Source organism: Canis aureus, chromosome 10 (genome assembly GCF_053574225.1).
Source record: "Canis aureus isolate CA01 chromosome 10, VMU_Caureus_v.1.0, whole genome shotgun sequence".
Taxonomy (NCBI): Eukaryota; Metazoa; Chordata; class Mammalia; order Carnivora; family Canidae; genus Canis; species Canis aureus.
Window position 1 is genome coordinate 63,340,458 of NC_135620.1, and position 19,449 is coordinate 63,359,906.

The 19,449-nt window shown below is 38.8% G+C and overlaps 2 protein-coding genes across 6 annotated transcripts in view; both read left to right on the plus strand.

Moving 5' to 3' along the window:
• FKTN (fukutin) overlaps positions 1–10,778 on the plus strand; it is a 74,863-nt gene extending 64,085 nt beyond the window's left edge. For both annotated transcript variants that reach the window (XM_077912785.1, XM_077912786.1), the window contains one exon: positions 5,211–10,778. In XM_077912785.1, the coding sequence (XP_077768911.1) occupies positions 5,211–5,424 (214 nt within the window). In that variant the 3' untranslated portion in view covers positions 5,425–10,778. The remainder of the gene's footprint in view (positions 1–5,210) is intronic.
• TAL2 (TAL bHLH transcription factor 2) overlaps positions 1–19,449 on the plus strand; it is a 70,891-nt gene that overhangs the window by 38,940 nt on the left and 12,502 nt on the right. For 3 of the 4 annotated variants that reach the window (XM_077912795.1, XM_077912797.1, XM_077912794.1), the window contains exons 2-3: positions 18,143–18,239; positions 18,685–18,723. In XM_077912795.1, the coding sequence (XP_077768921.1) occupies positions 18,211–18,239; positions 18,685–18,723 (68 nt within the window). In that variant the 5' untranslated portion in view covers positions 18,143–18,210. Of the gene's footprint in view, positions 1–5,606; positions 5,697–18,142; positions 18,240–18,684; positions 18,724–19,449 lie in introns of those variants that run through there. The other variant, XM_077912796.1, reaches the window with a different exon arrangement.

Genomic DNA, 19,449 nt, shown 5'->3' on the forward strand with positions numbered 1-19,449 from the left:
AGTGCAGGAGGGTTCCCCTTTCTCCACATTCTCTCCAACATTGGTTGTTTACTGTCTTGTTAATTTTCCCCATTCTCACTGGTGTGAGGTGGTATCTCATTGTGGTTTTGATTTGTATTTCCCTGATGGCAAATGATGCGGAGCATTTTCTCATGTGCTTGTTGGCCATGTCTGTGTCTTCCTCTGTGCAATTTCTGTTCATGTCTTTTGCCCATTTAATGATTGGATTGTTTGTTTCTTTGGTGTTGAGTTTAATAAGTTCTTTATAGATCTTGGAAACTAGCCCTTTATCTGATATGTCATTTGCAAATATCTTCTCCCATTCTGTAGGTTGTCTTTGAGTTTTGTTGACTGTATCTTTTGCTGTACAAAAGCTTCTTATCTTGATGAAGTCCCAATAGTTCATTTTTGCTTTTGTTTCTCTTGTCTTCATGGTTAAGTAATTTCTTATGCATAAACTACAGCAGTACTTTGATGGGACTTAGAATTATTTTTTCATTACTGAAAGGATTTTTCTTATCACTAAATTGTATTTGGTAATTATAAGTTCCCTGCAGAGGGGACCGTGATACTGTCTTTTGAGCCACAGAAGAGTGTATGTATGTGTGTGTATGTGTCTGTGCGCACGTGTGTGTGTCTATATCTTTCTTTTGGGAAATCCTGTAATATCCCTTTTGAGGTAGCTTATTTCGTCAATTAATTAGGGTTCTGGGTCGTAGAGAATACTGTCAACTGTACACACAGTAAATACCATTTCTTAGACAAAGGTAACTTTTTTATATAGTTGTAAAATTCCGTTATATTCCATTGGCAAAGAAACATTAAGAACTCTGTATAGCAGTGTAAAAAGAAACTATCTTTTTAAAGAATAAACATTGTAAAATCAGCCAAAAAAAAAAAAAAAAGAAACTATGTTTTTAACTCATTATACCAACTTTCAAAAGAAAATGCTAAGGACAATGTTAAGTCATAAATTTGATAATTAGGTATAATGTGAAAATGATAAATTTTTCTGGGAAAAAATAAATGTCAAAATTAACTCAGGAAGATCTGGATAACCCATACTCATGAAAGAAATTGAATCAATGATCGGAAATTCTCCTTCCCCTGTCTTTTCCCTACTGAAAGTTTACAGGAAAGTTTTACCATGCCTTACCAGAGAGATTATTCCCTATATTTCCTATGTCAGAAATTTTAAAAAGAAAAAGAATGCTTTAAGCAACTTATTGTATGAGACTGGTAGCAAAATGACTTGAACAGTGCCAAAAATTTTTTAAAGGAAAATTACAGTATTGTCAAACACAGATGAGGATACATTAAGCACAATGAATCAAATTTTGTAGTATTTATATATTAGTGTAATTCTCAACATTAAAGGATTAAAAGATTAAAGGAAAAACCCCTCCATTATTATTTCAATAAATGACATTGCAAATGTTTGATAAATTTCGTAATTAACCAAAAGGGGGGATGGGGAGGCCTTTTAGCAAGCTTGGAATAAAAGAGTTCAGAATTTCTTTAACCGGATAAAGGGAATATACTAAAAACCTAAAAGAAGCAATCATATTTCATGATAAACTTTTTAAGCCTTTCTATCAAAAATCAAAAAAAAAATGTACTCTCCCTGCTTCTATTAAGTAGAATGCTAGAGGGCTTAGGCACTAGAATAACACAAGAAAAGAAATTAAGAATTAAAAGCAGAGACAAAACTGGTAATGAGAATAAACCATTTGTGTTGTTTTGTAGGAAATTCTTGTTTAAAAACATGGCTCTGCTGTTCCAACTCGGAGTTTAATGCAGCTTATGTTTAAAAAGGTCAAATTCAGTTGTAATTGATAGTTTTTTTCTCTCTCTCTCTCTCTCGCTCACTTAGCCTAGCTAACTAGTAATAATAAAAAGTGTTTTTCATTTAGCAATTATGTTTATAGGTTGCACAATTAAACTGATGAGATTACTTTATACAGCAACCAGTAAGTAGTTTTACAGATTGTAAGGAGGTCTGTGAGGAAGAAAATGCAATGGTCTACTCCAACTCTTTTTTTTTTTTAACTCTAAGTCTTAATTCTAATTATTCTTTTATGCAAAGATAAAATGAAGTAAACGAACTATGAAATAGAAACTGTGAATGGAAGGCTTTTTGTGTGTTTGAAAAGATCCCTTAAACTTATAAGGGTTGCCTTAGTGTGAATTTAAATCTGTTCCCATTCTGGATCCTGTCCCAGAGCTTTAAAGTGCAAACTGCTTAGCCAAACTTAATCTTTGCTTTAAAAGCTAAGGTAAGGTAATGTCACAGACCCATGGTGTGTTCTAGTCTTAGTCATTGTTTACTGGTAACCTGGGCAGAGTACATGGCATGTGATATTCTGTGTCACTGACTCCCTCTTCCTCTCCTCAGTCCCATTTTACAGTCAGCTTTCACATTTTATGGTTTGTTTATCTTTCCTCTTCTCCTAGGAAGCTGGAATTTTCTTTTTGCTGATTGAACTGAAAAATTTTTTAGTGAAAAGAAAACCATAATGATTTAGGGATATTTCCATTTAGGAGCAAAAATGAACATTTGAGTTAAATTGTCTTTGTGTTATTTTTATACATTGTTTATGTGCTTTTAATGTTTTGGTTTTGTTCATTTGAACATTTCATTGTTTAAAATACTGCTTCTGTAAAATTTGTAGTATTCTCATTTACCCTGTCTATCCTGGACCTGTGATTTTTCTTTCTTTCACCTCTTTGATAGACTATAGAGGCTAATATTTAAGAGAGGAGCTTCCTGGCCTGTGTAACAAGATAGACCATAATTTCTGCTTTATTTCAACTAGAGTGTGTCCCCTTGATAGGATGGGACAGGTGGACATTCTTCTGACCAGCATCTGATAGGGGAGGGTGGAGGCCGGTGATGGATGGCTGTGTCTGATGACAAAATAAGCAATTCCATGAATATGAGTGTGCAGAATAAAATTGGGACCAGCAGATGGTGGAGCTATGCTGTATCTTATTTCTTCCTCAGCTATGAGATTTGCTGTGGCCGTCTTTTCACAGAAGCCAGCTGGGATTGTCTATTAACTGCCAGCACCCATTGGTTTGGGTAGAAGGGACTTGTTGCTTTCTTTAGAATTTGTTCAGCCTCTCATTTTCATGTATGGCTTTATGTTCATCTGGTGGTAAAACATGATATTTAAAAGCAGAATGTATGAGAACTGACCTTTCCTTGGAGAATATCCCAGCTAGATCCCATTTCCACAATATGATTATGCTTTGACATCTGGCTCTTTCCTGTTCCTTTTTTCTTTAATCCACTGATATTTTAAGTTTCTGTGATCTCTGCTATTGCCACTTGAAATCTCATTACTGAAAGTTCTTTTCATGTTGTGAAGAAAAGAAACATTTCTCAGAAAACACCAACACAGAATATAGGGTTATAATATAAACTTAAGTCTAACGAAACTGCTCATTTTAGTTTTCCTTGGTAATATATTGAATTGAATTTACTGATCTGGAGTACCTTTAAGAAACATAATTTGGCTTAATTTCTTAAACATATCTGCTAGTTAAAATAGTTCCACCATAGATAGAGTAAAATTCAGTATAACTAACATTGCCTGGGCTGATGTAGAGACTTTCTTTCACATCTGAGATGAAAGAAAGACAGAAACTACAGGAAGGTTCATGTGAGGGACAGAAGCCTGGGAATGCATCTTGGAGTCACAGTTGCTAGATATCCTTGGGAAGTCCACGTTGAAAGAAAAGAAGATTCACCTCATACATGTGTACTTATTTCAGTATTCTGTAGTTAGATTCTTTCAGTGGCAGTTTGAATTTGATGGGGATTTAATGATGTGTGAACTGTTAAAAATAAGAAAGTAAGTTTGTGGCTGAGAACAGAAATTTAAGGGAGGGGGCAGGTGGTAAAATAAAAGCAGAAAGAATGTGGTCCATATCACTGTCTTTAAGGGAAATATTGTTCAAGTACAGGACATCCAGGCATTAGGTCTCTTTCTGCATTTGAGGAGGGGGTTGGGGTGTGAAGATCCCCAAAAAGTGATCTTAGTGCATCCTACCACATTCATGTACTGTGGTGTGAAATTTTCACTACAGTATGAGTTAGCAAAGGAGTCTGAAAAATACCCTGGCTGATCCTGAGAGTTTCTTCTTTAGCTCTCTAAGCTGACTAGGTTATCAGAAGCTATCTAGGACCACAGTGAAACTCAGAATGCAGGTGTGAATAAGGCCTGTCACAAAGACACAAGCATTTGTGGTACTGTTGTTGGAGAATGTCTTTATATTGCCAGAATTGATTCAGGTTCTGTGGCTGACTAGAAGGGTTTTGTTTCCTTTCTCACTGCTACATGTACCTCCCTCTGTGTATGAAGAATTTCAAATATTAGAAATGTAGTTTAAAAAAATACTTATATATTCATTGGCTTACCTGAGATATTTAAGGAATGGTTACAGCCAAATCCAAGTCCTTCTCTAGGGTTTTCTCAGCTGGTCATTTCTCTCCACGTTTTGGGAGCTTTTTTGCTTTGACCTCATCTTCAGGCTCTTCTTGCTAATAGATAACAAAGATGCTCAGCTTCCATCCCACCGGCTTAGAAACCTCAGCAGAAAGAATGCCTCTTTCTTCCAGTAGTTCCAGTGGAAATCCCAAAGCTGACTTTTATTTGCCTAATTTGTGTATATTCCCATCCCTGATCCAATCACTATAATATACTAATAATATAATATACTAGTTAGGCCTGGGTCTTTTTTTTTTTTTTTTAACCCATCTCTAGAGAGGGGGTGGGGTCAGCCCTTCCTGAACCATAGGGACAGGGAAATGGGGATGCTGTTAACATTAAAAGTGGAGGGGATCCCTGGGAAGCTCAGCGGTTCAGTGCCTGCCTTTGGCCCAGGGCGTGATCCTGGGGTCCCGGGATTGAGTCCCACATCAGGCTCCCTGCATGGAGCCTGCTTCTCCCTCTGCCTGTGTCTCTGCCCTCCCCCCTCTGTCTATCATGAATAAATAAATAAAATCTTTAAAATAAAAAAAAAACATTAAAAGTGGAAGGGAAGGTTGGACAGTCAGAAACAACAAAATGTCCACTATATTTGTCCCCAAAGCTATTTAATGGGAGAGAATTTTCCTTCAATCCGAGTGCACTAGCAGCTGGGTTCCTTAGACTGGACTTCTGTTGAGTCTCATCCCTCTGCACATTGCCTCTGTTTTGCCACAGATACCTGTTTCCCAAGTTTACACTGTGCTGGACTGAGTTTGTAGACATGAAGGTTCATGTGCCCTGTGAAACCACTGAATACATTGAAGCCAACTATGGTAAAACCTGGAAGATTCCTGTGAAGACGTGGGACTGGAAGCGCTCTCCCCCCAATGTGCAGCCCAATGGAATCTGGCCTATTTCTGAGTGGGATGAGGTTATCCAGTTATACTGAGACAATAGGTTGAAATGATAAAATTCCCCTTCTGAAACAGGTGGATTCTAACTATTAAGAAGATAAATCTCTATTTGTCAAATGTAAGTAGGGGCCAAAGGTATATGTTGAGTCTGAAGATGCAGAAAGAGTCCTAACCTCTGAGCCATCTGATTGAATTCTCTCATTTTACTTTTATTCAGGAGTCCCTATGTGCTAGGTACAGTGCTAGGTTACAGTGGAGAAGCAGAGATGAGTGACACACACGCCTGTCTCTCTTTCCCTTCCCTTTGGTAAGCACCTCAATTTTCTTTTGAGGGAAACATCCTTAGCCTTTGAAGTTCCTGTAGAATATGATGTTCTTTCATACTGTTAGGTAATGTTTGGACTGGAAGATGGGTTTATTGGGCAAAGCTAAAGGAGGATATACTAGTAAAAAAGAATAGCCCACTCCTGTAATCAGCAGTTAAGCTTGTATGTTAGTGCTGCTTTCAAGGTTGTAGAGTCGGAGTTAATATTTAAGTGATCAGACTTTAGGTGACATCAAGAAAAGATGCTAGAACGTTCATTTTACAAGCAACCCAGTATGGAATTGTTTTAGAGTATAGGGCATCATTCTTTCTGTGAGAATGAGAGCTTCTTTTTAGCTTTGTCAAAGATATGCAAATTCCTGTACAATTTGTATTTTTATATTTTAAGTGAAAAGAAAGCTTGTGCTTGTGTGATGCTTGAATTTCCAGTCATTGTGAGAATATTTTCACTGACCTCTGTAGCACTTGTTAACAAATCATTCGAGCGAGATCATGTTACCAGACATGATTTTGAAAGGGTTGTGATTTCACAAAAGTTATTTTCCTTATTTCATTCCCAGCCATCTGTTAGGTAAAAATATGAGCCATTCATGGACATTAATATTTTCTGAATTTATAATCCTTGTACTCCCAATTTTAATGTTAACACTAAAATATTAGTAGAAATACCTCTTATTTTTCTAAGTGTACTTATTCTTCAGTGCATTCATTCATCAATTGCAGCTCCATATCTTTCATTTATGGCCAGCAAGCCAATTTAAATAGTATATGAACCTACCTGTTCCCTCCCTTCTGTACTATCATGTCCCCAAACGAAGATGAACGGCAAACCTGACAAATGCTTTCTCCGTCCTCCCACTCCCAGATCATGGTGTTTGTAAAGTCTGTATCCATTCTCATTGTTCTATCTAGATGTTGTATCTGTTGCATATTGATGGGACAGGAACTCAGACTTCCTGCTTTGTCAAATACCACCCATTCTAAAACCCTTCAGTTTCCTTTCCCCTGCCTCAAGATACGTTTCTGAGTGGGATGGGATGGCCCTGTCTTCCACATCTCATGAGTCACTTTAATTATATATTCCAAGTGAAAAGTAGAGGTATATGTATATATACAATAAACACTGCTATCTTTTTATTTGTTCAGGAAAGGAAGCTGAGTCTTAACGTTTTATCTAAGCTGTTCAGGACAACTTTCTGGACAAAATCCCAGATTTTCCTCTAAAACCAGAGAATAACAGGAGTGTCAGAAATGGAAAGCAGAGGGTCTGAGGGAATAGGCTGAGTTTTTCTAAAACAAGGTTGGGAAAAGTGACCTGAAACCACCCCACTTGATATTTTCAAAACACCAAAAACTTTTTTTGATAAATGTTAACCACTGACCCAAATTCCTTTGTTGGGATGAGCTTTCAACATGTGACCATTGGATCTTTTCATAACTAACATAATGAGGCTTTTAGAGACCCTTATAGATTACCATTAAACTTGTCCCCAAAGGACAGGCCATTGTAATCAGTCTCTCTTTGCTGGAAAATCAGCCCACAGAAATCATACCCAAATTTCAAAAAGCCGAACATAATTTCATTTTTCATGGTTGAAAAAAATATCAGATAATAATAGTGTTCCTGAGCAAAATCTGCCTTGCTTACTGAGGACCATTTGCTTGTGCTCAGCATCTAGAAGTGTATATAAAAGTGCAATACACATTTCTGCCCATTTCAAATTGAGGCTTCCACTGTTTGCCAGGTGGTGGAGGTCTTACCCACCACTATTTAGGTTATTTTTTTTTTTAATCTGTCTCTGTAGTTCAAGGTCTTGAATAATCCAAAACCTGAGATGTCTTGGTCTCATTGACAGAGATTCTGTATCCTTCCCTCCACAGACCACTGGCAGCTGAAATACCTTCCTTGACTGCCTTCTGGTTTTACAAGTTCCTGCTCTTGCTTTGTTCCTACCCTGACTTGAGGGAATGAAAGCTTTTCCCCAGACTCTGAAGGCCAGGCTTGCTTCTGATACAGATTCAGCCATACTTCATCCTGTGCTTCTTGACAGTTCTTAACTGTGCCCAGTGTCCAGAGACCTTGGTTCAGGTGGATCTACCATCAAACCTCATAAGATCATTTTTCTTTCTTCACCTGAGTATCCCAATAATTCTCCTGATATGGCTACTTTCAGGTCCACTTTGTCTGGTTCATAGGCGAAAACCTCTTATATTAACTTGGAAGTTAGGTACCCCTGGATATCCTCCAGGGAGATCCTGAGAGGCAAGATTGATAACCTCTCCCTTGACAAACTGGTGGTCACTCACTCCTTCTTTAAGCAAGGAGCACTTGGCCTTCTCCCCTCTGCTGCAGCTACTGATACCTGGCTCCCGGAATAAAAGTGTAGTATGACAGCAGTTCCTAAAATCAAGCATCCCTAAGAAGCTGGGCAGTGGGATAATCAGTTTCTTTAATTCCCTAGCTACAAACCCTGTAATATGACCACTAGGTGGCGGAATGTCTACCACCATCCTCCCAAAACAAGTATACTCTCAAGTGAAAATCATCTTGCTCTTGAGTCTTAAAAGAGGTCACATTCATTTTATCCCTTTCATTTTATAGCTAAATCAATAAGCTATAGCAGTGATTTGAGAAACACTGGAATCTAAAACTTAAGAGTGCCATGACTTTTGGCCCAGTTCCTAGTTCATTGCATCACAGCACAGCATCTTTAACTCTGCTTGAGATACTTGACAGAGAAGTCAACCTCTGCCTTAGGAGTAAGTTTCAGGGTATTTCTGCCGTTCTCCACTTAATATCTTTCTGCTCAGATTGAGAGCCTGAGCTGACGAAGAGATCAAGAAGGAGTATTTCTTTCTTGTCCAAAATACTTAGGCTATCTTCACACCTTTAATCTGCAAAATGCCATATCTCCAAACAGTGAAATAGTTCCTATGTGGAGACATCAGCCTTTGATTATGATATTCTTAACGTCCAGAAGTACCTGATTCTCTTAAGCTCAAGATGTGTCCCATTGCTACTTCACCCCTTCCAATTCCCCAGGAAACTATTGGCTAAACACTCATTTCCAAAGAATCCTTCCTCCTTCCCTTGTTGATACTCTCTTATGGATACTAGAAGTTGAGGATAAGTTGTGCTCATTGCTATTCTTCTTTGTGACCCCAAACCATTGTATCTAGTCTTAATATGGTTATAGACCTTCAGATGGCAGACAGAAGAGCAAGGTGTTACATAGAAAAGCAGGGGTTATAGATTGGAGACCAGAGCTGCATCTGGGAAACACACTTGGAATGAATTCCCACATTCTAGCCTAATACCTTACCCAGTATCACAAACCTAAGTAAGGCTGCAAATGTCTCTGAGACTCTCCCAAGTTTCACCTTCTGGAAAATGAACACTTCTTTCATCCTTAATATTATAAATCTCCATAGGAAATTTACCCTCAAAGACTAGTCAGAGAAAGAGCCACATTCTCAACTTCTAATAATTACCATGGAAAAACTCCCAATTCCTGACCAGATGAAAGGATATCTTTGAGGGAATTTCTCTTTCCTCCTCTTCCTCTGTCATTGAGACCTGTGGTAGGTCACCTCTAATGTTTCATTTAGGGGAGTCAGCATATTAGTATAAAAAGACCACAAACTTCTGAATTTGGCCTGAGTTTGCATCCCAGCTTCGTCATGTGGCATTTGTGGTAGAGGACCTCTCAGCCTCAATTTCCACATAAGTGAATTGGGGAAATGTGTACTTTTCTAGAATTTCGGTAGGATAAAATGGAACATAAAGTGCTTAGCATCAGGCCTAGGATTAAGTAAGTTCTCAAGAAATGTTCCATTTCCTACTTCCAAGTCCCTTTTCTAATCCTTCAAATAAGATTAAGGAAACTATGGTTCAGAATACAAGCCTTACTCAGGAGGTGGGTAGCTGAATTTGCTTAGGGAAAAAATTGTTTCATTATATCAAGGCATTAAAGGACAAATTGTATGGTTCATGAATTCAGAGACATTACCAAGTTGCCTCCTTCTCTAAATAGAACTAGTATTTTCATTTTATTGGTCAGGCTATTGTCTCCTAAGGTCTCTTTATATGATCCCTTATGTTACATAGTTCCTTGGCCCCAAGCAGTTCCCTCTCTCTCCCTTCCTAGATTTAATTCTTGTTCTGCCCTGGACTATTTCAACATTCCAGCTTTTTCTAGAGGTAAACCCTCATCTCCTTGTTACTAAATCTCTACCCAGCCAAAATCAGGTATAAGTTACAATTTGCAGAGAGGAAGAACTTGGAATACTTAGTGTCATATAACTATCAGTACTTTTAGTAAAGGAGAATCAAAAATACTCATTTCCACCTTCTTTCATCAAATTTGTGTTTCTGTTTCAAGCAATAATGAACAGTATGTTTTAAGCTATTTTAAGCTTCTCTGCACAAACTAAAATCTATTTATAGTTTATAAGTCAAACAGAATGATTCAATAGTGATACCTTTTTACAGAACCAGTACTAAAGTAGGCAAGTGTACATTTTTCTAATGAGAAATCTGTGCTTCTGTATTTTCAGAATTTCTGGGTTAGAATGTCCCTCTTGCCATCCCCCAACATAACCCAATATAGAGATGATGCAGGAACCCATTATTCAACCAGGCTGCTATACACTTATGAGCAGCTCTCACAGTGGGGTTGAAAAGGTGTGTGAAGAGAATTAGAAGTACTGTATTTTGTTTTATAAAACAACGTACTGTCTCATGTGCCATTAAAGAAAATTACAAGATTTTGTAGTCTTTTGATGACTCATTCAGAGCATGGGTTTGTTAAATGAAGACCATATATAGCTATTTGTGTGTCCCTTCTAATTCAAAACCAGAAACACATGTATGTGAATTTTTTAAACAAAGTGATATTTTAAACGTAAATTTCAATGTATCCTTACCAGTTGACTATTTGATTTTATCTTCAGGTACAGGTAGTTTGTAGTACTACTGAAAATACCTTTAATATTATTATTTTGATCAGAATTTATAATATATAATCAGTTTGGGATGATAAATAAACATTTTAAATTACTTGAGATGTTTCGTGTTTATTCTGCAAGTTTGCAGTAGATATTACAGCCACTAACATTCTTAAGCAATCTGGTAAAATAGTAAATCTTGCCACAAGTACCATACTTCTAAAAACTAGGGTAAAATGAAGTCATATGAGTGGGTCCTAATCAAATATGACTAGGCCCTTATAAGAAGAGATTAGAATACAGACAGGCACAGAAGGAATACTGCGAAGATTAGGGAGAGGGCAGTCATCTACAAGTCAAGAAGAAAGACCCTCAACGGAAACAAACTCTACCAGCACCTTGATCTTGGACTTCTAACCTACAGAACTGTGAGAAAATAAATGTCTGTTTTAAACCACCTAGTCTGTGATACTTTTTTTTTTTTTTTAAGATTTATTTATTTTAGAGAGAGAGAGAGCACACACTCGTGTGCAAGCAGGGGTGGAGCAGAGGGAGAGCAAGAGGAAGAGAATCTCAAGCTGACTCCCTGCTGATCGCAGAGCCTGACACGGAGCTCCATCTCAGACCCTGAGATCATGCCCTGAGCCCAAAACCAAGAGTGAGACACTTAACTGACTGAGCCACCAGGCACCCCATTTGTGATACTTTATTAGGCAGCCCTTGATTAATGCAGTAATGAAGACAGTGTGGTATTGGTAAAAAGACACCTAGATCACTGGAACAGAATAACCCAGACATTGACACACAAATACACTCAATGGATTTTTGAACAAAGTGCAAAAGCAATTCAGTAGAGGCTAAGATAGCCATTTAAACAACAGCAAAAATAACCTCAACTTGAACCTCATACTTTTTACAAAAATGAGCTCAAATGTATCCTGTACTTAAATCTAAGACTATGAAACTTCTAAGGGAAAAAATAGAAAATCTTCATGATTTGGGGCTAGGCAAAGGGTTCTTTCTTAAGACTTGATACCAACCAAAAGCATAATCCATAAAAGGGAAAATTGGTAAGCTGGACTAAACCAAGATTTAAAACTACAAAAGCCTACAAGAAGAGGATGGAAATCAAGCCACAGACTAGAAGGAAGTATTTGCAAACTACATAGCTGACAAGAGAGTAGCATTTAGAATATATAAAGAAACTGACCCTCAATAGCCTGAAAAATCCATTAGAAAATGGGCAAAAGACATGAACAGACATTTCACTGAAAAATATTTACAGCTGATTAAGCACGCTAAAAAGATGTTCAGCACTGTTAACAAAATAGCCAAAAGCAATACTGAGAAGAGCAAAGCTAGAGGCATCACATTTGCTGATCTCCAACCATAATCTAGTGCTATACTAATCAGAACAGTATGGTACTAGCGTAAACATAGACACATAGACCAATGGAACAGAATTGAGAGCCTAGAAAATAAACCCATGCATATCCAATCAACTAATATTTGATGAGGGAGCCAAGAAGACTCAACAGAGGATATACAGTCTCTTTAATAAATGAGGTTGGAAAATGGATGTTCACATGCGAAAGTATGAAACCACTTCTGTCTTCCACCACTCACAAAAGTTAACTCAAAATGGATTTAAAAACATAAATGTGAAACCACAAAACTCCTAGAATAAAATGGGAAAAGACTTCTTGACCTTGTTCATGTCAATGATCTTCTTTTGGGATATGACACCAGAAGCACCAAAGGCAACAAAAGTGAAAATAAACAAGTGGGACTACATCAAATTAAAAAGCTTCTGCACAACAATGCAAGGCAGCCTATAGATTAGAAATAAGTATTTGCAAACAATGTATCTGATAAGGAGCTAATATCCAAAAGATACAAGGAACTCCTACAACTCAATAGAAAAAAAACAATCCAATTAAAAGTGGGCAAAGGAACTGAATAGACATTTTTCCAAAGGAGATATTCAGGTGGCCAACAGGTACCTGGAAAGGTGTTCAACATTACTAATCCTCAGGGAAATGCAAATCAAAATCTCACACCTGTTAAAATGACTTACTAAAAAAGACAGGGGCTAATAAATGTTGATGAGAATATGCAGAAAAGGGAACTCTTATTCACTGCTGATGGGAATGTAAATTGATGCAGGCACTAGAAAAACAGCATGAAGTTTCCTCAAAATATTAAAAATAGGGCTACCATATGATGATCCAGCAATTCCACCCTGGATACTTACCTGAAGGAAACAAAATCATTATCCCAAAGAGATTTTTGCCCCCCCCCCCGCCCCCATACATTGCAGGTTTATTTACAATAGTCAAGATATGGAAACAACCTAAGTGTCCCATCAATGTACAAATGGATAAGAAGATGTGGCATATATAGAGAATGGAATACTGTTTAGCCACAAAAAAGCAGGAAATCTTGTCATTTGTGGCCAAATAAGTAGACCTTGAAGGCATTATTGTTAAGGGACATAACAAACAGAAAAAGATTAGATAACTATATGATCTCACTTTATATGTGGAATCTAGAAAAACCAAACTCAGAAACAACAGATTGGTGGTTGCCAGAGGCAGGGGGTAGGGAATTGGATGAAGGTGGTCAAAAGGTACGAACTTCCAGTTGAGACAAGTTCTAGGGGTATAATATACAGCATGATGAGTATAGTTAACAATACTATATTGTATATTCGAAAGCATTTTGTCACAAGAAAACAAATTTTTAGCTATGTGAGGTGATGGATGTTAACTAGTAGTGATCATTTCACAATACGTACATATATCAAATAATTGTGTTGTACACTTTATGACCTATATACAATGTTAGAAGTCAATTATATCTCTATAAAACTGGGGAAAATGTTGCCATTTTTCCTGGTCATAATTTCTTCCATGAAATCTGAAATATTACTGAAGCAAACATTAATAAATCAGCCCTTGCTCAGCTGATAATTAGAAATTTTTCTTGTTATCACTGGTATGAGAAGTAATGCTAGAGCTTCCTCAGCTCTGATTCATTGCACTTTGTGTTTTGGGATCCTATTCCTTGGACGCAAAAATGCAATCTGAATTTCAGCATAGTCCTCTTCCAAAATGTATCATTTTCCAAAAATGTTATGGAAATGTCCATTTTTACTAAAAGTTACTATTAATTTTATTTCTAATCTAACTTTATACCTTTAGTATTCGTCCCATAAATAATGTTTCCCTATGACTATTCTCTCCCCACAAAACTATATGTAAACTGCTGACCAAAGGTGCTAAATGTAACAGCATTTTCTGAAGGGAGTAAAATTTATCATTGATAATAGAGAAGTAAAGAGAGAGAGCTATAATGTTGATTATTAATATAACTTTAAGAAAATGTTCAACAGGGACACCTGGGTGGCTCAGCGATTGAGCGTCTGCCTTTGGCTCAAGGCATGATCCTGGGCTCCCAGGATGGAGTCCCACATCGGGCTCCCCACAGGGAGTCTGCTTCTCCCTCTGCCTGTGTCTCTGCCTCTCTCTCTCTCTCTTTGTGTTTCTCATGAATAAATAAAATCTTAAAAAGGAAAGAAAGAAAGAAAGAAAGAAAGAAAGAAAGAAAGAAAGAAAGAAAGAAAGAAAGAAAGAAAGAAAGAAAGAAAGAAAGAAAGAAAGAAAGAAAGAAAGAAAGAAAGAAAAGAAAGAAAGAAAGAAAAAGAAAAAGAAAGAAAGAGAGAAAGAGAAAGAAAGAAAGAAAGAAAGAGAAAGAAAGAAAGAAAGAAAAAATGTTCAACATTGTTAACCATCAGGGAAGTGCAATTACAAGCATAATGAGATATCACCGTACACCTACTAGAATGGCTAAAATTTTAAATAGTGATAACACCGAATACTGTAGTTGTCTCTTTTATAAAGGATTTCTTTTTGCATGTGTACTGTGTACCATGGTTTGTACTATGATTTTACTAGAGTGCCCTTCAACATGTTACAAAAACTCTTATAACACTCTTTATAAAAAATTTATTTTTTTAATTTTTTTAAAGATTTTATTTATTCAGAGACACAGAGAGAGAGAGAGAGGCAGAGACACAGGCAGAGGGAGAAGCAGGCTCCATGCAGAGAGCCCAACGTGGGACCCCATCCAGGGTCTCCAGGATCACGCCCTGGGCTGCAGGCGGTGCTAAACCGCTGCACCAGCGGGGCTGCCCTCTTTATAAAAAAATTAAAGGAATAATCTTACCACAATTTTTGTGCTGTACTAATCAAAACAGTATGACACTAGCATAATGCACTAGAGACCGCAAGGGCTTTGGTGTTGTACAAACTTGGACTCAAATCCAGGGGTGCCACTTCCTAGTTTTATGATCTTGGGCTAATTATTTAACTTTTGAGTTCCAACTTTTTTTCAATTCAGGGGGCTGAAATTAATGTCTACCTTTAAGGGTTATTATAAGAAATATAGGAAATCTGTAGTATCTGGTACACTGTTCAGTGCATAGTAGATGTTTAATAAATGGTGGCTCTTGTGAATAGTATCTTGCTTTTATTTCTACTTTTGGAATAAATCCCATGAACTTATATTTTCCCAATAAACCCAAGTAATTTTTTTTCTGTAAGATTAGATATTTAAGAGTTCTCTTGGGTAGAGGACCCTGTCCTAAGGTCTGGTGATAAGAAAGGACCCTAGCCTCAAGGGCACAGGTGCATGCTCTGTCTTTTGGGGAGACAGGACATGGGATTAATTGATTCTCAAAGACCAGGCTTGGATAAGGAGACCAAAAGTCCCAGACTTTGTAGAAGGCAGCCTGAGCACCCTAGGCTAGAAAAAGCTCTAGGAAGGAGGGCAAGGAAGGGACGATGAGGTGTAACTTGATCTTAAGACATTATTAGTGAACAGTAACTTTGAATGAAGAAAGGGAAGAAAGCATTTCTGAACAAAAGAAGTCAGTGAAATCATGGAATGGGCTTTGTAGGACAGTACATAAGACCACTTGGCTATACATGGATAAATAGTGGGGGGGAAAAGACAGCTAGAAAAGCGGGCAAGGAACAGATTGGGGGCAGGGGGACCTGAATATACTGCTGTGAAGTTTGGATAAAAGAAAGTGTAGAAAGGTTATTTGAATAAGAACATGATGTTTTTAATCAACACTCCTGGCTAGATTACTACTCACGCGTACTATGTTGGGGGCTGAGGTCCATTTGTTGACTCAGGAAATATTCATGAAGCACCTCCAAGGCCAGAGTGGGGATTTAGAAGAATTTAGGTTCACTGAGACTGATCCCATGAAATCAGTCTAGGACAAGTCCATTTCCACCCAGCCAGATTCTGCTGCCTGGGTCAGAGAGCTGAAGCTGGGACTACTCCCTGGCAAGGTCTGGGCCAGCTTTAATGTCTGCTTGGATCCTAAGGGTGTCGAGTGTGGGAGGAGAGGAGCCCCAAGCACAGGTTGCGTCCTGTTAAAACAGCCCACTTCGGCTACAGTGTGAGTTTCAGAATCGTATCTGAAACCCTAGCTAGCTGGTCTTGGACTTATTTCACATAACTTGTAAGGAAACCAGATCTCCACCAGCTAGAAAAGATGGATATGCTCTTGGGTAGTACAGAAGTATCTGTATTATGCAAAAGCAAATGTGAGAGCTGTGGCAAGAAACCAAGGTTTCCCCTATAGGTTTTTTTTATTGGTTATATTTCAAATGACATCCTCTAATTGTCCCTAAGAAGCCCCGGTGGCGTCTCCTGAAAACATCTGCTGAATTTGAGGACTAAGGGGGTGCCTCCCTCATCCCCTCGGTATATGTGTTTGGTTTGGGCTTTGTCCGTCTGGAAAGCAGAGGGCTCTGGGCAGCTCAGGCCTGGCAGATTTCCCCCACCTGCCTAAAATATAGCTCAGGGGGGCAGAGGCCCCTTCCTAGTCCAATCCTGTGCCTTCACTTTCCAGCCCTGGGAGCTGTGGCCTTTATTTCAAGTCTGGTCCCCAGGGGGCGGAGTGGGGAATGAGGACAGCTGATAAGCCTGACATTATTGACTTTATGGGGAGTATTCAGTGAATTTACTTTCTGCAAGAAGGCTGCACTCTTATCTGCTGCCCACAGAGCATCCAAATCCCCATCTAGGGGACCCATTTGATGAGTTATGTCTCTTATACAAAGACCAGAGAATATAAAAAGGAGAAAGGGGAGTCACACCCCACCTCTTTCTTTTCTCCAGTACCTTGCTCTGCTCCCCGTTCCTCTCCCCCCAATTCCCCTTGCTTTCCCACTGCCCTTGGGGTTATTGGCTGGAAGTAGCACTCTCCACTCCAGGCCTACAGAGCGAAGGCCAAATCAGCCTGGTCTTGAGAGTCAGCAGCTGGGCACACCCAGGGCTGTGCATCCCTCTAGTTGTAACTATGGGAAGAAAAGCCCGCTCACTTTAGGCAGTTCTATGCCGTGCTTTCTATTGCAATGGTCAACATTTGCTCTGGACAGGCCTCAACACCAGGTGTCCTGATAGAGATATGTGTGTGCATGTGTGTCTGGGTGTTACCAAGGAGTCCTGGGTCTGGGGAGCCTTGGAGGGTGGAAATTAATGGTAAAAGAGAGACTGATGCTCAAGAGAAGCTTTTCTTTCCCCTCTTTGATATCTCCCTCACCCAGCTCTGGGTTCTGTTTGCTTCAAATACCAGAAGGAAATAAATGCTTCTTAGCAGCACAGGACCCAAAGTAACTGGGAGAAGAGAAGTGGGAGCCAGGATAGCTGGGGGGGGGGGGGGGGGGGCGGGGGGGGGGCAAATGAAAGGAAAAAAGTGCCCTTTGAACGATATTAGAAGCATGTGTTCAGACTCTCCATTTAGTTTTTGGATAGGGTTTTTCTGGCAATGAAAATGAAAACACAATGTATTGAGCGGCTATGATTTTTATTAGATGCCTATTCTCACCATTTTTAAGCATTTACTCCAAATCATTCACTGAATCTTCACAATAAGCCATGAAGCTAATGTTTCCAACTCACATGAGAATATTGGAACTGGGAGACTAGTGTAGGAATGAGGATTCAGGCAGTCAGCCTGCCTCTGCAGCCATAGCAAAGGCCTTCTTTGAGCTGTCACCCACTTGGTGTTTCTTAATACTTTATTGCACTTAATTCATAGCAAAGTGAGTATTTGTTATTCCCATGTTATAGAAAACAGCCTCAGAAAGGTAAAATATGGGGGGGGGGGGTTGGCAATTCTATCAGCTTTTTGTTTCTTAAGTCAAGTAGCCAGTTTAATTGAGAAAGTTTCAAAGCAGCATGGGTCTGGAAAGCAATTTATAAATTCCTCTACTTGCAATCCGAACCAGTAGCCTTATCATTGCACTTGTCCCAGGCAAAGCACAAGATTAGACAGCAGACAGAGAAAACAGGAAATGAGAAAAGGCATCAAGAAGACAGTGTTACAACAGTGCAGGAAATCTTTGCAAATCTGATTGTAGATGGATCACCCACCCTTCCCCTCTTCTTTATTCAAACAGGGCCTTAGGTTTGGATCCAGTTGAGGACCACCACTGAGATTCAACGTTGACTGCTTCTGAAATGCAGGATGTCTGGCAGGCTATGGCAATCTTCCAAGTAAGGATAACTTTGTTTACCGAGTAATATTGTCCTCTTCTTTTGTCAACTAAAGTCACTGTAAGCTGCAGGGAAAACCTCAGTGGACAGCACATTTGTTTCCTTATATATCAATACCATTTTTTCCTTTATTGTTTCTATCTGTGAGTATGTCCAGGGCCGCAAGACTAGTGTACATCAGAGACTCTGGTCTGCAGATTCTACTATCTTTCCTTTTCTGGCCAAACTAGGAAACAACCTCAGGAAAGTCCGAAAATGATGAGAAAGCAGCCAGATCTCTCTTTCCTTATGACAGAAGACCAAAGCTCTCACTCAGCCAGCACCCTTCCCAGCGCTCTAGTAGAGATGAGGCCATGTCAGCTTATTTCTCCCTCCAGATGCCCTGGTTTCTTACATCACCTGCTTTCGTCTGCACCCGCTTGCTTTATTACTTTTTTATTTGCAGGAGGTCGAAGAAGGGGAGGCAGGAAGAGCATCTGAGGAGGTAAGCTAATCACTAAGTGGCTCTATGGGTCCTGTGAATGAAGTGACATTAATGTCCATGAGGATTTACAGCCTCTGCTGGCTCTGGGAAGATATTTGTCCAAGGACCACTAGTAAAACAGAGTCAGCTGCAAGTGAAGTCTTGCTTCTTTGGGCATACTTTTTAGTATTTCACTTGTTTGGGAGCAATATTTTGTTTTGTCAAGGATGATAACTTGTTATGTAATTTTATAATCAAGATATATAATTTCTCATATTAAATGGAAAAAGTGTGTGTAATGCTTTGCATGACACCTAGTACTTAGTGCTAAATAATGGGATAGAGAATTTGACACCTGGCCCCCAGTTGGTGCTTGATATCACCCCCTAGGTCAAGCAGCATCCGCTCTCCTGTCACAACCTGCTAGCTAGTCTCCTCACATTGTTTCTCACCCCTCTGTGTACAGCAGCCAGAATGTTCTTCTCTTCTCCTTAAAAAACAATCACCCCTCCCAAAAAAAAATAAATAATAAATAAATAAATAAATAAATAAATAATTAATTAATTAATTAAAAAAAATCACCCAAACCTGTCCCATGGCCTTGGAAGCATTCGTTTCATAGAAACAAGCTATGTGTCTTCTGACAGAAAGCAGGGCAGGCTGGAGGCAGCTGTTTGGAGAAATGAGTCAGCGCTGTCTTGCATTCATTCAACAAATGTCTTATCAAGCAGCTTTTATGTGCAGTGA